General features: G+C 37.5%; 2 protein-coding genes across 6 annotated transcripts in view; both read right to left on the bottom strand.

Annotated features, from left to right (window-relative positions):
• The window catches only part of LOC120419034 (apoptosis-resistant E3 ubiquitin protein ligase 1), an 82669-nt gene that overhangs the window by 55957 nt on the left and 5089 nt on the right, over positions 1–21623 (bottom strand). The window contains exons 1-2 of one of the 5 annotated variants that reach the window (XM_039581598.2): positions 7448–7493; positions 548–1042 (exon numbers count right to left, since the gene is read on the bottom strand). The exons of 3 other annotated variants lie outside the window; for them this stretch is intronic. In XM_039581598.2, coding sequence (XP_039437532.1) covers positions 548–620 — 73 coding nt within the window. In that variant the 5' untranslated portion in view covers positions 621–1042; positions 7448–7493. Of the gene's footprint in view, positions 1–547; positions 1043–7447; positions 7494–21623 lie in introns of those variants that run through there. One more of the 5 variants, XM_052708898.1, reaches the window with a different exon arrangement.
• Positions 9790–15218, bottom strand: LOC120419033 (uncharacterized). The gene is made up of 2 exons (XM_039581592.2): positions 14926–15218; positions 9790–14864 (listed from the first exon to the last, which is right to left on the bottom strand). The coding sequence occupies exon 2, from the start codon at positions 14821–14823 to the stop codon at positions 9853–9855; it is 4971 nt and encodes a 1656-aa protein (XP_039437526.1). The 5' UTR covers positions 14824–14864; positions 14926–15218; the 3' UTR covers positions 9790–9852.

Below are 21623 nucleotides of genomic sequence, written 5' to 3'. Positions count from 1 at the left end.
TCATTTCTCCAGCAACCAAGACTGCCATGCCAAATCTTGTGTCGGATGGCAACAACCAGCAGCTCGCCGGTCGGTAACGACAATCAGTAGGCCATGTGACAGCCGCCGGCGGGGTTTGAAATTTGAATCGCATCGTATTTATCACGATTGTTTTGCCTTATAGCTATGGCCAACTGGGATCTAGTTTTTGCAAATGAAAGGCTCAAATTTCGCTGATGTCGTTATTATTCAAATCGGTTCATTCACATTCACGCCAGGCTGGTGGGGGCGCTACTGTGTGCAGTCTGTGGGACCCGTAGTCATAACGACTAAACGATCGCTGTGTCATGAGTATTTGATATCAGGCTGCTTGGATTGGGATTTCTTTTTTCGATGCAGGTCATTTTACAGTTTTGATCAAACGTTGTTTTTTAAGGGTTGATACAAAAATCGATATTCATGATATTTTAATGTTTTCGGACATCCCTCATCAAAATGAAATAAAAAAAGCAAAGAGATAGATAAATATCGTATCCTAATGAACCTTAATGCAAAAATCAATACGCACCAGACGAAGCGGACACCGAGTGCCGCATTGTTGTGAAGGCAATTGAGTTGATTTCCGATTCAGGAGACCACATTTTTCCGCTTGTTTTGTTTTTATTTGGTCTTCTTGAGGCACCTTCTTCTTCTTTTTACTTCTTTGATTCACTAAACCAAGTGGGCAAAAATCTGCCGCAAAAAAATTTAATCGTTTGTGCTTTTAGTTATTATTTTTTGTGCCGTTTCCCGTTTGACACTATCACACCGAGAGTTTTACGAACAAAAATTCACTGGCTTTCACAGATCGCAGCAGGCAGTTGTTGTTGGGGCACTTGGCGCGCTTTCTTGGTACAGTTTGGAACGGAACCGACAATACTACTGGTGTTTGCCATTAGCATAGCCTGCTTGGATGGCATTCTCACTTTGCTCACGTTGCACGGGTCTTATCTTGGAGACTTATCTTTTAGTTGGCGAAAAGAATGTAGTTTGCAGACTCAAGTGGTCCGGCGTTTAGTTTGCGCTGGCGTTTTAAGAATGAATGCAAGAAAAAGGAACAATTAAACGACACTGTTGCGTGAGAAAACAAATCAGAGCGATTTTTTATGATGGGGAGCAGGAACCTGTGCGTGTCGGCGCGTACTTCGAGTGCGATAACGAAAAGCAATTTATGTCAGGTAGACGTCACCGGAGAGCTCAGGAGGGAGTGGAACGTGACTCTTTGGGAGATAATTAGCAGATAATACTGGGGGTAATTTTATGACTAATTTGTCAAGCAGGCGCGGACCAGACGGTCTCCAGCAGGTTATCTGTCATTGAAAAATTTTCAATCAGAGATGTTTTGTATTTTTGTATTTTTATTTATTTTTTTTCTTTAAATGAGCAATTCTCTACCAAAACCGGAAATGGATTTTATTTGTATTTTTTGATTTGACTCAAACTTTGTGGGGGCCTTCCCTATGACCAAATAAGCTATTTTGCGTCATTGGTTCACCCATACAAGTCTCCATACAATTTTGGCTGCTGTCCATACAAAAATGGTATGTAAATATTCAAACAGCTGTAACTTTTGAGTGAATTTTCAGATCAATTTGGTGTCTTCGGCAAAGTTGTAGGTATTGTTGAGGACTTTTGAGAAAAAAATAGGTACACGGAAAAAAAAATTTGCAGATTTTTTTATCAACTTTTTTTTCACTAAAACTCAATTTCCCAAAATACGTATTTTTTGATTTTCGAGATTTTTTGATATGTTTTAGGGGACAAAAATCCGCAACTTTTGAGCCATAGAGAAACATGGTCAAAAAATCTGCCGCCGAGTTATGATTTTTTGAAAAAACAGTGATTTTTGGAAAAAATCGAAGTTTCATGCAAAAACAAGTTTGACATAATTTTTTAATGCAAAATTGAATTTGCAATCGAAAAGTACTACACAGATTTTTTGATTAAGGGCTCCGTTTTCAAGATATAGCCACCGAAAGTTTGATTTTAGCGAAATATTTGCAGTTTTTCAATTTTTAAAAATAGTGACCATGAGTGACCATTTCTATAAATATTTTTTTTTTGAAAAGTTCAGAAAATTTGCTATAAAATTGTCTAAGAGACATTGAAGATTGGACCTCTGGTTGCTGAGATACAGCGGCTTAAAGAAAAAGAAACACGAAAATTGAAGTTTTCTAAGTCTCACCCAAACAGCCCACCATTTTCTAATGACGATATCTCAGCAATTAATCGTCCGATTTTCAATGTTAACACATGAAACATTCGTAAAATTTTCCGATCTTTTCGAAAAAAATATTTTGAATTTTTTTAAATCAAGACTAACATTTTAAAAGGGCCAAATATTGAATATTACGCCTATTTAAAATGCTAGTCTAGATTTAAAAATTTTCAAAATATTTTTTTCGAAAAGATCGGAAAATTTCACGAATGTTTTATGTATTAACATTGAAAATCGGACGATTAATTGCTGAGATATCGTCATTAGAAAATGGTGGGCTGTTTGGGCGAGACTTAGAAAACTTCAATTTTCGTGTTTCATATTTTCTTTAAGCCGCTGTATCTCAGCAACCAGAGGTCCAATCTTCAATGTCTCTTGGACAATTTTATAGCAAATTTTCTGAACTTTTCAAAAAAAATATTTATAGAAATGGTCACTCATGGTCACTATTTTTAAAAATTGAAAAACTGCAAATATTTCACTAAAATCAAACTTTCGGTGGCTATATCTTGAAAACGGAGCCCTTAATCAAAAAATCTGTAAAGTACTTTTCGATTGCAAATTCAATTTTGCATTAAAAAATTATGTCAAACTTGTTTTTGCATGAAACTTTGATTTTTTACAAAAATCACTATTTTTTCAAAAAATCATAACTCGGCGGCAGATTTTTTGACCATGTTTCTCTATGGCTCAAAAGTTGCGGATTTTTGTCCCCTAAAACATATCAAAAAATCTCGAAAATCAAAAAATACGTATTTTGGGAAATTGAGTTTTAGTGAAAAAAAAGTTGATAAAAAAATCTGCAAATTTTTTTTTCCGTGTACCTATTTTTTTCTCAAAAGTCCTCAACAATACCTACAACTTTTCTGAAGACACCAAATTGATCTGAAAATTCACTCAAAAGTTACAGCTGTTTGAATATTTACATACCATTTTTGTATGGACAGCAGCCAAAATTGTATGGAGACTTGTATGGGTGAACAAATGACGCAAAATAGCTTATTTGGTCATAGGGAAGGCCCTCACAAAGTTTGAGTCAAATCAAAAAATACAAAAAATAAAAATGGTCGAAATCGGCCGATTTCGTAGAGAGTTGCTCAAATATTGTGTTCAAATCGCTTTTCAATCTTTCACAGTTGAATGAATCTATGTGTTGTTTGAACAACCTCAAAAAATAAACCTGATTTGTTTATTTTATGATAACATTAAAGGCTAAAAATATCGTTTTACTTCTCAAAGGTGCAAACATGAGTTATAATTTAACAAAAATTTCGCAGACGACATGTCAACAAACCTTGGTTAGAACTGGTTCGGTGCAAAAATTTAACACTTTTGGCTAATCTTTTTGACAATAAGTGATAGCAACCAGACAGCGCGCGCGTAGTTTATGGACCACCGTCTGGGCCAAAATTTTAGGCTATTTGCTCCTCGTGGGGGCCATATAATCTCCCCTAGACAGTTTAGGTCAAGCAGAACGCTCAGATCTAGGTGATTGATTGTAAAAGCAAATTGAAATTCGGACGTCACTTTTTGATTTTCAATTATCAAACTTTATAGCACCCTTCAACTGAAAATTATGGCATAATCAGCAAATCCATTTTATGATTAATCCTCTCTGATGTCATCTCATCTCGCATTCTGGTTTGATATATCGACGGCGAAAACACTGATTCACACTTTACGCTCTGTTTTTCTTCATTTCCAGGAAAACTTCTTACTCCAATTTTCCCACCCTCCCGCAAACACACAAAACCCTCGAGAGGCTCAACCCCCCCAGACCCAGCCAAGGAGCATTTACCGCGAATCTCGTTATCATTTATCACATTTCCCGCCCTCCTTCTTCAACTACCGCAGCTTCCAGTTTCCACCAAACGAGAAGAAAATTCTGAGAGATTTTTATTTCTTTTCTGAGGGAAACCGCGTGGTACGCGCGTTCTCTCCAAGAATGAATTTCATCAAAGTGAGCGTTGAGCGCGGAGAGAACGAGAGAAGGGAAATATTGACTCGTTTTCCTTTTTTTGTTCGTTTTCCAGCATCCGAATTCCTCGCAGGTCACGCAGGGTGAGATGAGCGGGACGCGAGTGAGATGAAATTTTGGCGTGAGGAAAGTGGTGCCAGCTTCGTGGTTTTGAAAAAATACAAAAATCTACGTTTTTTTTATTATCCAATTTTTATTTGATTTTTATTACAAAAAAAAAAAGACAGTTCAAACTTAAACACGGAGAGAAGTTCCATTACCAAACGAGCACTGTGCATTTGGCTATTTGAATTCTACTGATGTTGGCAACTATTTCTGCTGTTTCTGCTGAAATTGGTTCCAGAAGCGCAAATTTTTTCTCTTAGTTCACAATTTAAATGTTTTTTGATGAAAAATTGTAATTGGTAATGAATTTTGGAAGTTTATAATTGCTTATCCAATTTTAGTGCTTCTTTTATGAAAAAGTGATTTTATTTAGTTTTTTTTAAGTAGTTGAACCCTTTTCAAACATTTTCAATAAAATTGTTATGTTTAATAAACTCTAATACTTTGTGGATTCAATTTTGAAATTTTTTGAAAATTGGTTACGTTGTTGCATGTCGGGCGGATTGAAAATACCAAAATACCAAAAAATTCTTTAGAAACACGGAAACTGTCAATCATGTCAAAGGTGTGATGAGTCTTGTATTGATTACAAACAAAGTTTCCCGTAATGGAATACCAGCTTTAGCTTTGAGAATGACCTAGACATAATTTCAAATTGATACTTAAATTTAATGGTTTTTGTTCTAAATATTTTCAACTATATTTTTAACTTTTTTTTACTTGTTAAAAATGGGGTTTTGGGGTATTTTAAGCATCTGTGCCAACTATGAGCGAAATTGGTTTAGATTAACGCATTTATACCCGAGCCTGAATTTCGTAAAAAAATGTTTTTCATACATAAATTACATTTTTAAATCGCTAATAACTTTTCGGGATCGAGCTGTAAAGCTTTGATATGTTCTACAAAATTGTAAAATAATAATAAAAGTTTAACTTTTGGGAATATTTGGATGGAAGTAGCCCACCGTGCAGAGCAAACCGTAAGAAAATTGGGGTTTTCAAACATTTTTTTCGATTTTTCCCATACAAATTTCTCCTTTAAATATCATTGTGTAAATGTTGACCGATTTTGCTCATATTTGGCCCAGAGTCTTAAAATAAGTCATGGAACAATATTCAGCTTGTGAAGCGAGGGTTTGAGAAAAAGTCCCATATTTTGGACACCCTTATGAACACTAATAGAAAGCATTGCAACAAGTTAATTGAACTGAAAATCGATGTTCGGAATTTGAAAACTCCGATATCCAATCTTCTTATTGTTTGAAATAGTTTTAAAATGAGGTCGAAATAAACACTATATTATTTATTTTCCAGATATTTTTATGAATTATTATTTTTAGCATTAAAATGAATGAAAAGTACGAAAATATTAATTTTTAGATGAAATTTAAGCATATCAGTGTGAAAAAAGTGAAATTTAAACTTTTCACTGCAAACTGCAATGGCCGGCCAGATTTTTGAGTTGTGTCTAAATCAGGTAAACCTGCACTCTTTTTTCTAAATTTGTATTTGTTTTCAGTAATTTTACAGAAAATGAGCCTAACAAACAGTACAATATTGATTTAGGCCGCTGCAAATATTTTTCAAAGTTTATGGTGCCCCCCTTCAAAAATTGTCCGAAAAAACAGGGGGCGAAAAAAAAAGTTTAAGTTTTAAATTTTAATGAAAATTGAATTTAAATCAACTGAAAACAATCAAAAATGCATTTTTCTGTATAGATAATCATATTTAGCATGTTTGGACAGGATTTAAAAATATTTTAAACTTTTTTTGAAATTCCTCCGCAAAATATTTTTTTTCGCATAAAATAAAATTTTCGTCAATGCTTAAATATTTGGGAAACTAATGATTGCAAAACAACTGCAATGCATTTTAAACCACTTTTGCATTCAAATGTTGAAACCATGGCGCGTAAATTCAATTTTTATACTTTTTTTCCCTTTTTTTGTAAATTGCGTTTTTTTCCGAAAACAAACGTGTTTTCCATGTAAAGGCGTGAAGGCGCATGGTGGCTCAAGTCAATTATCACAAAATCGCATCGTTCGTCGTTATTAGAAAAGGGGTTTGTTTACTTTACCATAAATTATTATAAATTTTTATAGAAAGTATTTTTTATTCAACTTTTTCAGTTTTATATAGCACCAGGCGTCTCCATCAGCATGTTTTTTAACCCGATTTTCTCCTCACCCACATTTTTGTGTTAAAAAAATTATTTACCAGGAAAATGAAACAAAACTTTCTACTTGAAAATCTCTCATGGGTCATCTCGATTTATAATGTTTTGCTTTCGCCATGCCATGTATCCATATCAAATCGACTCTGATTTGGCATCACTAAACGCATTATATTGCTCACAGATTTAACATTTTTCCTTATGTTTTTCATCACTTTTTCAAAAATACACTGCGGATGTTTCCAGCAGGCTACTTTTCAGTATATATCCTTTGCTCCTTGCCAATTTATGACAATGGAAGCTTTTCGAAACTGTATTCTTTTTCGAAACTTTTCTTTCATCACTACGGACGGCGTTTCTTAAAGTTCTAGCACATCTGCACCAGTGTTGCCTTGCTTTCCCCGCCCCCACACAAACACGCACAGCCTACTATTCTACACATCATTCATCACTGCTAGACGCGATTCACGCGATCGGAAAAAGTCCCAAAATCTTAAACTTTTTCATTTTTATTCAACGACGACGGCGGTGCTTTTTCCAAAAACTGTTCTCACTCGCATGACAAAGGGCGAGGACGACAAAGCACTTTTCCCAAAAGTAAAAAAAAACTTTGTTCTCTCACTCCCTCCACAGTTTTTCCAATACAGCTTCCGCAGCAGCAGCCACTGACTGACAGATTCTGGACCACTTTGCAAAGAAGCTGCTGCGTGGTGGTGTGCGTTGCGTGAAAAAAGCTGAATGAAAACGCACACTTCTGGGGGCGCGAAATGTTGTGAAAATATCCAAGCAACCACAGACTTCTGACACGCGCACAAAAAAAGCGTCTAATCACTGCCTTTTTGAGAGGAGTTGCCTTCCTTTTTTCCCTCTAGTGTCTTTGAATTAGTTTTGTTATTTTACACTCTTGCTAGGGGTTGAAAAGAGGAATTTTCCTTGTTGGCCCTTTGGGCAGTACCTTAACCGACGAGTTTCTGCTGGCGACTGACTGAGAGCGAGATGAATTTTCCGCTTTTCATATAAAATCTGGTGGTTGTTGTTGGAAGCTCTCTCGAGAGAAAATCTCACCCCCCGAAGAGAGTGAGAGAGGCAGCGAGAGAGCAGCATGCCATGTGGTCGCCTGAAGTGAATTCTCTGTATATTTTTGTTGGCATCCAAGGAGCCAGGAAAGAACGGTGGTTGAGAAGGGGGAGGGGAGGTTTGGGGGGCAAGTTGCACTAGGGACGTGACCCACATCTAGTGTGCGTTGTGTTTTGGATTCTTGCTCTCCGCGCTCTACTAGAACAACTCGGGTTGGTCGAGGCATGCTGTGTGTGATAATGAGTGGTGACTTGGTGAGAAGGTGAGACGGGATTTGGTTTGTTGATAGCGGTACAAAATTAGAGGAATTAATTTTTAGTTTAATTTTTTTTAAAGGATTGTTATGCCCCAGACAAAAGCGAACATTTTAAATTTAAGAGCTAATCAATTCTCTAAAAAATTATACAAAAGATTAAAATTAATTTTCTTTGTTATAAAACATAATCTTAATCATTCTTGATAATTTTATTTTTGAGATCAATGATAATTCCATTTCAATGGTCAATGATTTCCATGTATCCATCGTTTGTCTAGATGTTATCCTCAACAATTGCATTGAACAAACTTGTGAACTATTCAGAAAAAAATGTATAACGCTCATTTATGCATTTTAAATCAGATAAAGACTTTTTCCACAGATCGCAAAATACGATAAATTTCAGAATCAAGCTTGAAATTTGTTATTTTGTTATTTTTTTTCGTTGTGGAACGAAACAAAAAAACCAAAATCAAAACTAACACAATCCAACTATGTGGTTGATGCCTTCCTCACTTTCCGGACATCGTTTACATACATTTAAGTGAGATCCGGCTTCAAAAAATTATATAAATATCACTTAAGAGGTCATAACTCGAGACAGGATTGCCAGATCTTTAATGTTGTGGACTCGTTTGAAAGGTCTTTCGATGTGTTGGATGATGGATCCGGACAACCTTTACATGCATGTAAATGAGATCCGGATATATGTGAAACAGAAACCTCAGTGAGAATTTTGGGCTTTGAGCTTTTAATTAAAAGTTCATTTTTAGAGCAGGATTATAGCCTTACCTCAGTGAGGAAGTCAAAACCAAAACCAAAACCAAAACCAAAATCAAAACCAAAACCAAAACCAAAACAGTTTTTAATACTGTTTTATTAATTATGGTGTATGTATCCCAAAAATTTAATAAATCGACCACTTATCACTTATCCGGATCGAATTTATACCGATAAATATAACTTGTATTTATATTTTAAGCTGTTGCAAATCTTTCGAAACTCAATTTATATTTACCATTTTTCAATATTTTTAAATTTTCATTGTCATTCCAGACTAGATAAAAAAATTAAACTTCGGATAATCGAGCTTGGATTTCTACAACCCATTCGAATTTCTGCAAATTTCAATTCAACCATTTCAATGTATTTATTTATGCATTGACCAGTAGAATCCTCCCACGGACTGCTTCGATCGGAGGTCTCCAATGTTTACGCGTTTTTTCCCACTGACTGCCCGCTACCCAAATCGAACGACCTTCCCACACACAATCGGCCACCTGTTTTGCATTAAAAAGAAAAACAAACGATCTCCCTGGTCGGGGCACGACTCGCGATGATTCACGATTTTCCAACAACAACTTGTTGAAAGTAGGGAAAAGTTTGTTGATCGAGTTTGCAAATTCAACAATTTTGGTTTACTAAACGCCTGCTTGGATACATCGTCCTTCGTGACTCTCTCCGCGTGAATGTGCCCGTACTTCACCACCGGCCTGCTATGATCAACAACTGACGATGACGGAAGCCCTCTCAACAGCAAAAGTGGCAGCAGGCTCTAGTCACGCGAAATCGATTCCAATCGGCAAAGTTTTTTTTTTGTTTTGTTTGTCGTTTCGTCGAGTGTGTCATAATCGTTCGCCGTGGCTTGCTGGGTTTTGTGATTTTCACGCTTGGCATATCCAATGCACTCTCGCGGGTGGAGTGAGCCGATCGAAAGTTTCCTTTCAGCGGGTGGAAAAAGGACAATTTAATGGGTGACTTTTTTTTTGTCGATGTTGGGCTATAAATTGGGGAATGTTTACGACTATCGCATGATTTCGGTGTTTTGTTTTGGGTTGAAGTGAGAAGGTATCGCCGGAAAAGGTTGAAAAAAGCTCATAGGTCACATGATGGTCAATATTGAATGTTGACGAGAGAATAGTCAAAAATGTTTGAAAGTGGGAAAGTATTGTACACATCAAAAACTCATTTGGGTAGTCAATAGATCTTTATTAAAATTGTATCATTAAAAAGTCTTGGCAGATTCATTACTTAAAAAACGACTGAAGATAATTCATTGTGGTATGATGGTCACCAGATTCCTTGTCGATCAACTCCGCCACGTCCTTGCTCTCTGCGAGAGCTAGCTTAGTTCGTTCCGCATCAATGCTGGCGTAGGATACCGTTTCCCCAGCCTTGAACAGTCCTTGCTGCTTCAGGTGTTCCTCACAAACGATCAGCTCGTAGCTTCCCTTGTTGTCCTTCCGGGCTGTCCGACCCCGGATTTGGGTTTCCTCCTTGACGTCCAGCGAGAAGAACGTCTGAATCACGTGGACGCCGCCATTTTTCTCGACCGAAACGCTGGACTTGAAATCGACTCCGCGACCCATTCCGCGAGTGGCCAAGGTAACGGTTTTCGCTACGCCTGCTTCGGTGATGAGTTGCTCCTGCTTTTGTTCTTCGGTGTTCTCGGTGAGCACGTTCAGTCGATCGAACTGGCCAGCGTACTCGGATTGGAACTTTTCCAGCGAGGACTCGTCTTGGAAGAACACGATCACGGCACGCTTGGATGCGATGGCTGCGTGCGCTCTGGTGAAGATCTCGCCCATCCAGCGGGTTTCTGGGACTTCGGCGTGGAAGTGCTCCAGCGGATCGAACTGCATGTTGGAGCACCCGAAGAACGTCGGCATGACGGATGACTGACGGATGTTGTAGAGCCGATCGATGGCATCCTTCTCGTGCTGGTTCAACGTGGTCAGTGTTCCGGTAACGCCCAGAATGAGTGGAAAGTTTTTTGGTAGCATGGCGTACGACAAGGAACCACAGCGAATGTTGAGATAGCCATAGTTTTCTTCGTTGTCAATCTTCTTTACAAAGTCTTGCTTTTTCAACCGGAAGTAGTTGAATACGTTGAAGTAGCGTACCTTGAAGAAGTTCACGAACCGTTCGTTGTATTTGCAGGTGATGAGTCCATTTGGGTTGAGCCTGTAGTCCATCCAGTGCGAGCTTGGTTTCACAACGACGTTAATTGCGTCGGTGATCATTCTATTCAGATGGTCCTCGAAAAGAGCCTTGTTGGTGGTAGTTTTGCGTACCACAACGCTGTTCTCGTATTCTAGAATGTCGTACGATCCTGGTTTGTTGTAAAACTTTTTGAACCCTTGGTTGCCCTCAAACTGCACTGTATTGATAAAGGTTATAATTTTGCTGAAAATGTCCTGCGAGGTACGGAGCCCAACATCCCTTACAAGATTCCAGATCTTTTCTTGGATCTTGTCTAGTCCGAGAATCTCCGGAGTCGCTACCGGATAGTATCCGTTGCCGTAGTAGTCTCTGGAGAAGAAAACGTCCACTTCGTCCATCAGCATCACCGAGTTGTCCTGGATCTGGGAGGCCGGCTTCTTCAGTCCTTTCACGTTGGTTCCCGAGACCAGAAGGTCTTCCACCAGCAATCGTAACTTCACCGGCTTGCCGTCCACTTCCGGCGAGAGGACCAAGTTGGCCATGCCATCGTACGTGCTGTAATTGATAAACTTGGGCACTCCAAAGGCGTTGAACAGAGCTTGGAAGTCCTGGGCATCTCGTTCCACCAGATATTTGTTGTAGCAGACCACCTGGATGTTGTGGCCGGTGAGGGCAAGCACAGTCGCGATCAATCCCAACACCAGGGATTTACCCTGTCCGGTCAGAACCTGTGCCAGGTGTTTCGCAACACCGTTCTCGACGTTGTCCACGCCGAGCAGTCTCAGCACGCACAGCACCTGAATGCAGTGCGGCTTGAGATACTTGCCAGTTCCGGAGACATCCTTGGACGCCATAATGGACCAGACCGCGGTGATTCCGGCAAGGAGTTGAGGCAGCGTTTCCTGCTTGTACTTTGGTGTCCAATTTTTGAAGAGAATGCTCTTTTTGGAGCTGAGAATTGCAGCGGTTATCTCCGGGATGGTTTGCAGCATGTACTTCTCAAAGTGCTCCGTGTAGTGTTTGTACGCTTGAACGATCGGTTCTTGGGCACTCTGCACCCCGACGTTCAACTCGCGGAACATCTTCAGCGCTTCGTCCATGCTCATTTCGTTCTGTCGCCGGAAGAAGTAGAACGATTCTTTGATGAGTCCGATGCGCTTGGTAAAGTCACTTGACGATTCGCTGTTCTCGGACACGTTGCTGAACGGTTTGAGACTCTCGTCCAGGAACAGATCGTACGAAACGTATTCGGCTTGTTCTTGGAGGTACAGCAGGGAGCTACGAATGGCCGAGATGAGAACGGTGGCTGATTCGATCTGTTCGTGATCTGTTAGTTCAGTTCCGGATGTCCAGCGGGAGTGCTGCAGCTGAGAAGTGATGTTTCCGAGCAACTTTGTGATGATTTCAACGATGTAGTGCTTCGGACCGACGGATGAACTGTCATCTTCATCCTCCGCCAGAACGTTGATCAATTTGGTAAACTTTTTGGGGTTGATCACTCGGTACGTTGCAATGTCGGTTTTGCTCCATTTGGTTTCCACCAGTTCGACGATCTTCATGTTGATCATGCCGTCCATCTTGAACATCGAAATGGGTTTGATGAGCCAATCAAAGGAAACATTGTCCAAATCGATGAGGAAGTCGTTGTACGTGCGGAAAAAGTCGACCAAACGCTCAGCTGAGACATTCTTCTGCAGTGCGATCAACACGACCGTGAAGAGATTCGTTTTGATCTGTTCCATCTCGGGGATGGCCTGCTTCGATGGGATGTTCTCGATGACGGTGCTTCGGTTCTCCCAGTATCTGCTGAACACGTCGATCAGATCGCGGAAACTGTTGGTTGATTGCGACTCTGTGACAAGGCGGTTGACGGTATCCAGCTGGAGTTGCAGGATCTGTTTATCCTCACACGAGTTGGCCTTTTCGGGGTCCAGGAAGGGAACCGTCTGGACGATGAAGCGAAGGGTGTTGTGCGTGATGACGCGGATCGTCTCCATTTGATCGATGGTGGCGTTGGAGATGAGCAGGACATAGTTTTGCAGGACATGCTCGAAGACGTCCAGTTTGTTGTCTCGGTTGGGCAGGAGGTGCGCAAGAGCGTCATCCAGCATGCAGTACCAGGCGTAGAACTCGTCGGCGATTCCCAGCGGGTTGGCCTGCGAGTGTCTGAACAGTCGGCGGAAGATTTTGCCGATCGTGGAAACGGATTCGGTTGCTGTGGTGCCATCGATCAGTCGACGGGGTTGGTAGTCAAACGGTTTGGTGTTTCCGGATGCTGGATCGAAGTGTTTTAGCAGCTTCATGATGAACTGGTACTCTCGTTCCAGACATTTGGTGAAGTCCGTTGGGGACGACCAGTGAATCGTTTTGAGGGGATGCCATCCACTTTTATCACTCTTGAGCAATGCTTCTTTTGTGTGGCTAGATCTGCTGGTGATTTCGAGGATGAGCTCCTCCAGGCTTCTGCACAGCGAAAAGTACACTGAATTTGTTAAAGAACCAGTGAAATTTGTTGACTTTCTCACATGCTTGATCCATCGTTTGGCAAGATCTTGCAGCGGATCCTTGAAAATATCTGCATTCAGAACGTGGTCCATGTCGTGGAACACTTTAATATCGCAGACGCTGATCCGGATCAGAATCGTCTCCGGAACTTCCTTGAGCTGAGTTTGCAGGTACTCGGGAGCCTTTTCCAGTAGAGACTTGATGTGATTATCGATCACCGATACGCGAAATTGTTCCAGCGTTTGACCCAGTCCGGAAGCATCGTCAGTGAACGTGACGTGGAATCTGTTAAGGAATCGATTCCTGCGCGCTGCACCATCTTCAAGCTGCAATAGCTGGGTAGCTTGCTCCCTCAAACTAGCTGAAATGACGGTGTTCTCGCGCAACTTCTCGCACAGACTACGGTAGTCGAGATCCTCGGAGCTTTGAATGATCTCCAGCAGTTGGATCGCATCGTTGGTATGGTTGCTGGGTTTGTTCCGGATGCGGTTGATGCTGGTCAGCAGACCAGTACGGCTGCGATCTCGGTCTGCCATAAGTTCGTCCTGCAGGATCCGGACAATGCGAAGTTGCCAGAAGAGCATCGTTTTGGCCTGAATGAAGTTGGTGGAATCGGTTACTGGAGCGAGGTCAAGCACCCTTACTTTGGCAACAAAGTTCTCGTCCACGAGCAGGAGGCAACCCTCGTTGTGCAGTCGGATCTCCAGGTCTACGTTGGCCAGCCGGGCGGCGCAGTTGAGCTGGTCGACCTTCCACGGCATCTGCTGTTCCACCCGAACGTACTCTTTTCCATCGGAACTAGAAAAGTAGGCGATGACTGGGATTTCAGCTATTTTTGCTGTCGCTGGTTTTGGCTCTTCCGGGATGACTTGTTCAGCGCCTTCTACGATGGTATCATCAGCTTCCAGCTGTTCAACCACGGCCGTTGATCCGGAGAGCACACTTTCAGTCATTCCTTCTTCAGACTTGATTGTTTCATCCGCTTCTGTGATGATAACTTCTGGCAGCGGAATCTCCGACTTTACGTCCTCATTTTGCTCGTTGATATTTAACTGCTGCTCCGTCGTAAGCTCCCCAAACTGGCTAGAGCTGGCCAGCGGTGGTTCTTCCTCGAAATTGCCCTCGCAACATCCGTAATCGTCATTCGAGTGCCGAATAGTTTTCGGTTCCTCCTGGTACCTGGAAGCCATCGACGTTGGTGCGTAATGCGGCAAGTCAACCTCCGGCTGTGCTTCCACTTCTGCCTCTTTCTGCACCACCTCCTTAAGGGACTCTTTTTCGTCCTCGTTTTCCACATTCATAAAACTTGAGTGTTTCGATTCTTCCTGATCCACCGTCGCCGCCGTAGCGGTGACCGTCACCGTCGCGCCCTCCGGTGCATAATCCGATTCGTTGTCCAGCACCTCGATCGATTCGTCGTCGCTCAGCAGAACGAAATCGTGCGTGGATTCGGCCATGTCAGAACTCGAAGGAATCGATGGTGGTGATGACGCAGTTCTAGATGGTCCGGGAGTTTCTTCGATACTCAAGTTGTCACACACAGGGGCCATTTTGAAACGGTGGATTCTGTCTAGCTCAGCGAAATTTGTTCCTACGGGTTTCAACGAGCACTTTAGAAGTGAGCCGATAAGTCTCAAGCGTGTTTAACTTACTTGTTTGGGCAAGCACTTTTTTAAACTGGTAAATCACTCGATGTAATGTTCGATGCTTAAAATCTCACACTGCAATGATACAATCACTGTCTTTCATGACGTTGTTATACTCCAAAAGAGGTAGATCATAACTTCGTTCTAATACCACTGCCTATTCTGGCTAGGCGACGATTGACTGCCTGGCTCAACTTCACCGTCTCTCTTTCTCTATGTAGTGGTAGCAATTATTCCATCTTCAAGAGTGGACTAAACCCAAACCGATCCATTCCTATTGGATCCCTTTGACTGACTGACTGAGTTGCCTACGCTGCAATGGTGACCAAGGATGCCAGATGAAATTTTGAGTTATCTGCAAATTTGTTTTTCAAATATCTGCAAAAATCTGCAAACTTAAATACACGTAAAACTAGGTTTATGGATTCGTATTTGATAACTAAATTATGATGTTTAACTTAAACAACGTTTAATGTATGTTTTATGTACTTAAATCTGTGTGAAAACAAATTATTTAGCTACAATTATTTGCAATAAATTCCATTAATTTGAAAAAAAAACGTAATAAAATGTAGATTACCTTTTCGATAAAACGACAAACAATATTTTTAAAATTAAAACATTTTTATCAAGATATCTTTTGTATTTTATTTCTCAATGTGTTTTTCTATTTAAAGGTTAGGCTAATATCAAAATACTTTTCAGGGGTTTTTCCAATGTGTTTCGAAAACAAAAATTTTACAAAAAAATTAACTGCCATTTAAAATAATTATAAATAAATAATTAGGGCACGGTTCTTAGTTTTGTGATACTTTGAATAACTTAACAAAATTTTAAAATAAAATTAGCGATAGTCTAATTTCGTGCTGTATTGTATCTAAGGAAATTATTGTTTCAACGGTTTAAGCAGATTTCACGTAATTATAAATATGTTTTTGAATCTCTAAAGTCCATGTAGCATATTTTCAGATAAGTCCAATTTTTTCATAACTATTTTAATGGCTTATTCTTCTTGTACCACTTTACATGAAATGTTAACTATTTGTATGGTCATGTCAGTTATTAACATAAACTTCAAAATTATTTTATTTATTATAAGTGGAAAGGAGTTTTTGTTGCATCTCGCAGTTAAAATACATATGCGATAATTTTCTAAATTGATACGAAAATTCTTATTTATTTCAAATATTTATACGTCTCTGAATTATAATTCATTCACACAAAAATTTATTGTTCGCTATTCATGATAAAAAAAAGAAAATAAATGGGAATCAAAATGCTGAACTAAAACAATTCAATATATTTTTTGTGATTTCTAAAGATTCAGTTCAAAAATATCACAACAACTTAAAAAAAAAGTTGTTTATAATTTTAAAACTAATTTCAATAACTAAGTTAAATCTCTCCCGCTCATGATTACTTCAGAGTACCAAAATTTTGAACTTTAATATACTGATTCAACTTTTCATGGTGCTTCAAGTTGCAGTTGTTCATGTAGAATGTATGCTAACATATCTCCAAATTTAATCAAATTTGGTTTAGCACAAGCAAAGTTACAGTGCGAAATGTAAACAAAAATGGGCCAATTTCAGGGATATAAATAATAACTGTTTCCAAAAGCCCGTAAAAATTACCAAACGCGACATTTTATGAAACAAACCTTGGACAAGAACCCCTGTGAATAACATTGTGAGTTTGGACCGATTTTGAGTGTTTTTCAACCTTTTCCATTAGGTGCACCAGAGCACCACCTGGGCATATGAGCAACTAAATATTCAGAAGCACTTTTTCCAAATTACAAAAAAAAAAACATTTCAATCAAAACAAAAGTTTATAAACGTTAAGACTATTCAAAAACAAGACAAAACATTGTTATTAGACCGATGTTTTTATTATCTTCCTTAATTTTGATGAAAATGGGTGTTTGTGAGTTTTGAATGAGCCAATCAAAGAAATCTGAAAGTGCAGAGATTTTAGAATTTGTATTTCATACTTCAGAAATATGGTCTTACAGAAAAGAATAAGTAGTTTTAAACAAATTTCGATGCATTTTCAAACAACTGAACCAATCGATTTGAAGAAAATCAGTTTTTGTAATCACGCAGAAAAATAAGGCATATTTGAATTAACAAAACGTTTTGTTGATTTGAAAATCTAGATTTTTGTTGAATCAACACTAAACGTCAAAGCAACTTTTTCAAAACAACAAAAGATTTTTGTGGAATTGAGAAAACCAAGGTTTGTTTCAACGCAAAATCGGCGTTGATTATATTCAACAAAAAATTTGTTGAATCAAACCTCGTACAGGCTGATTCTACAAAATATTTTTCTGCGTGATATAGTTGCTTAGTAAAAGTTGCTTATCCTATGGGTGCGCCACTTCAAATTCAACTTTTTTGCACCAATTCGATGTTTATGGGTTAAAGTAAAGTATTTCCATTATTGTACCAAAATTTTACCATTTACTTTTTTTACGATAAGCAAACAGCTCTGGGCGTTAGAGGGTTAACGAAATAAATCGATGTTTTACATTTTTAATTTTCTTGTAAAGCCGTTGAAAATATTTTTCAAAGTTTATGTCGCCCCTCCTTCAAAATTTGTCAAAAAAAATCATAGGAAAAAAAATAGTTTTAAAAAACTTCAAAATTTCAATGAAAATAAAAATTAAATCAACTGAAAACAATCATGTTAGGGCTGGATTGAAAATATTTTGAATTTATATGCACAGCACCGCAAAAAACTTTTTTTTTCGCGAAAAATAAAATTTTCGTCAATATTTAGATATTTTGGAAACTAATGATTGCAAAACTACTGGACAGGTGTATAGTATAATGCATTTTAAAACACTTTTTTTATTCAAATGTTTAAACCATGGCTCGTTAATTCAATTTTTAATCTTTTTATATATTTTTTTTTGCTCCCCCCCCCCCCCCTCGACTTTGGTCAGAGTCGAGCGACATAAACTTCAAAAATATTTGCAACGGCCTAAATTAAAAAATAATATAATGAAACAGTTAACCAAAATATAATATTGTCGATGGTAAAATATTTCAATAGTTCATCACTAACAAATTTTTTGAATGATTTTGTGATCAGAAAATCACCAGGCTAGCTCAAATCTGGCCCTGGAGAATCCAGAATATCTCCAGCCAGGAAACCGGAATCTAGGTTTTGAGGCATCGTGTTCGGTGTTAAATTACTGAGCGAACGAACCCAAAAGAACTAAAATTGGTTTAGTTTGAGCCAAGATATGGAAATTATTGAATATTAAAAACCCAAGTGATACTTAAATGGTTAATAAATCTGTAATGTAAACATTAAAAACTGTAAAATACGGTCCACACCAAAATCTCCTAAACCTTCGCAATTTGTTTATTATGGAAAATCAAATCACGTTAAAAAAATTTAAGTCGTTGAGCTCATTTATGCCCCAAAATCATCTGAAGTGATCTGGAAAAATGTAACGTGTGTAAGAATGTTTATAAATATGTACCCTTTAGGCATTTCAAACATTATGTTCAGAAACATAAAAAAAATTAAACCTAACTCTAAATTTTGTGAAGTAACTCATGCTGAAAATTGTGGAACAATAAGTTAGTTAAAAGATGAATTCTTAAAAATATTAAAAAAGATGATAAAATGTTTTTTTTTAATATTGTGTTTGTTTATTTGTTTATCACAAGTAAATCTGTACAACTTCATAAAAGTAAAACTTGGATCAGTCGAGTCTGGGCTGTATGTGTTATCATAAATAAAATGATTTTTTTTGTTAACATGTAAAAGTTAACACTTTATTGTCGTTTTTCTCCTCGATAAACTCGATAAACAAAAAAAATGCAGTCGTTTTGATACAAACAGTGATGAATCCATACTCTAATCTTCTTGCAAAATCGATTAATCTTTTGTTTGATATTTTCGCTCAATCTTTCCCTTAACGGTCCCATAAATTTAAATGCATGGAGAGACGATTGTTGCATATTAAAATAAATAAAAATATGTTAGATATTAAACTTCATATTAATATTGCCAAAGTGTTTTTTAAATAAAAGTTTCATGTTCTTATTTTTTGTGTATTTTAATTAAAACTGAATTGAAAAGCACTTAAATTGCAATTAATGTTTTAATTAATCTTATGTATGCCGCTAGCCTATAGTCCTATAGTTCCATTTTTTGTGAGTTTAATTCATCCTCCAATACCTACAATTTATTTTATTTTATCCTGTGTTTTAATTTTTGTCCAGCATATTCTGGATTTATTTTGTTAACAGTTGAGCTTTATTACAAGAAATTCCTCCAGATTTGATATTTTTGTGTACCATTAATAAACCATGAATTAAAAAGATTTGATGGTGAAATGGTATTGAAATATGTATAAAATGAAGATTTTATGTTATATATAAATTGAATTATTTTACTTCTATAGCGATTTTGCTATTTCATGTTAAATATTAAAAAAAAATAATCAAAACTAATGTCATGTGCCCTTTCAGACAACTAGAAACGCTTTATTTTTTTTTCTGTTTTTAAGTTTATCTTCATTGGATTCTTCTGTGAGCAAAAATTTCTTTTTAAATATCTATTGTATTAAAAACTAATTCTATTTTTTTTTGAATCATTTTTGTGCTGCCAAATTTTTAAGAAAAATTGTAATATTCGTTAAGAAATTTAGAATTATAATTATTGTAATGAATCTAATTAAATAAAAAATAGGCGTGGAAAAGAAGTATGCAACTAACGTTTTTTGTACAATTTACAAAAAATATTTAAAATATTTTGAAATGATTCGAAACACAAACCCATAATTAAAACAAGGCAAACAATATGTGTTGAAATAATTTTATTTTGATCACTTAAAAAAAACTAAAATTATCATTCTTTATATGTGAACGCCTTAAGTTATCTATACATCAGACAAAATCATACAAGATTTGTTTTTCTTTTACATCTAGAGTTTTTTTTTAAAAAAGGTCCTATTGTCTTTCATATGTTTAAAGGACCTTTTCGAAAAAAAATCTAGATATGTATTGTAATACAAGCAGTAATGAAGAAAGTGCTAAAAATTCATTAGTAAAAGGGACCTCTTTATTAGGAATTCGTATTCATGTATGATTCTTTTGCAATTTGTCGTTTAAATTAGCTGAAATTAGCTGTTTGTCATAAGCTTTAAGCTAACAAAAATAAATAGGTTATCTAAAACAAAACTCACTGAAACAAATCATCAATCAAATTTGGCTGTAGCGGTTCAATCAAAAAAGATACTCCGTACATTTTGACATATTCGAAAAAAATATTGATTTTGACCAACTTTTTACTACTGAGAACCACATTGAAAATCTTATGTAACTCCGCACTTCCATTTATTTTTTTGTTTTTAAAAATAAACAGAGGTAGACTTAATACTTAATTCATACCTAATACTCAATACTCAAATTGAATTTATTTATGTTTCCTAGGGTAATTCAAATTCGAGCTTCTTCGGAACTACCCCCTGAAATCAAAGATTGACACATCACTAGGATATATTCCAAATTTGAGCTCATTCTGACCACGGGTTCCTAAAAATATGGTGTCTTGAGGGAAGTTTTTCTAAAATTAATGAAAGTACTACATCTCGACGTCGTCGTGCTATCTTGTCGCACCCGCCATTTTAACGTTCCGAGAAAAACGCGTTTTAATGTTTGACCTTGAATATTCAAAAACGAGAGCACGCAATGTAAACAATAACAAACACGTTTTGTTTGGCTCACCATTCTGTGCATTGTCCCAAAGTTTGGTTGAAGTTGGTTGCTGGAGTCCCGAGTTATAATTACAAATGTTTACGGTAGTCTAGCTTGTACGTGCGACAAACGCATCCTGACTTTCCTGGCCTGAAATCCCTTTGGCCTTTTGTCGCACTTACATCAATTTTCATGGAGTGACAAGATAGCACGACAAGATTGAAACTACTTTCATATGTAAAGTGACAAAAATACACGGAGTTTTTTCGGTTTTTGTTGAATATCTCAGGATTGAAATCGAATTTTGGGGATCTGTGAAGGTCAAAAGGTGAGGCATTGTGAGCTGCACAAAATGGCGTTCTTAACTCAATTTGGCCCAAAATGCACGTACGACAAGTTAGCACGATGGCGACGATCTGAGAAATGGTTAGAATCGGATAACTATTGCGCCCTCTAAGGGTAAAAAAGTGAAACAGTTGTCATTCTCCATACATTTTAACGATTTCTCCCATACAAATTTCATACGATTGGTCAGAATGAGCTCATATTTGGAATTAGGGACAGCGTTTTTTTAACAATAGCCAAAATCTTGGTAAACAAGCAACAACCTTTTGAACACCTAGCTTTGAGTAGGAATCTTGCAGTAGAGTATACCAAAGCCATGTTGTAGAGTGCACAATCTGATTTGTAATTTTTTTTTGCGACAATTCTTAAGTGATTAAAAAGAATAGTTGGTAAACTGCCGCTCAAAGCAAGTCCGTCCCATATGTATTTTTGTCGATTTTGAGAAAAATCCAGTAGTTGTCTTGTTTGAACATCTACTTTAACCCTATTTAATAAAAAATGTATGTTTGTTCTAAAAATTCCAAAATAAAAATCACTTTGGTGCTGTCCCATATGCAAAATAAAGGCAAGTCAGTTCCTCGTATAGAAATGTCTCACAAATCAATAGAAAAAAATGTGTAATTACTATATCTACACAGACTA

Source organism: Culex pipiens, chromosome 2 (assembly GCF_016801865.2).
Source record: "Culex pipiens pallens isolate TS chromosome 2, TS_CPP_V2, whole genome shotgun sequence".
NCBI lineage: Eukaryota > Metazoa > Arthropoda > Insecta > Diptera > Culicidae > Culex > Culex pipiens.
This window is presented reverse-complemented; position numbering and strand designations above follow the sequence as displayed.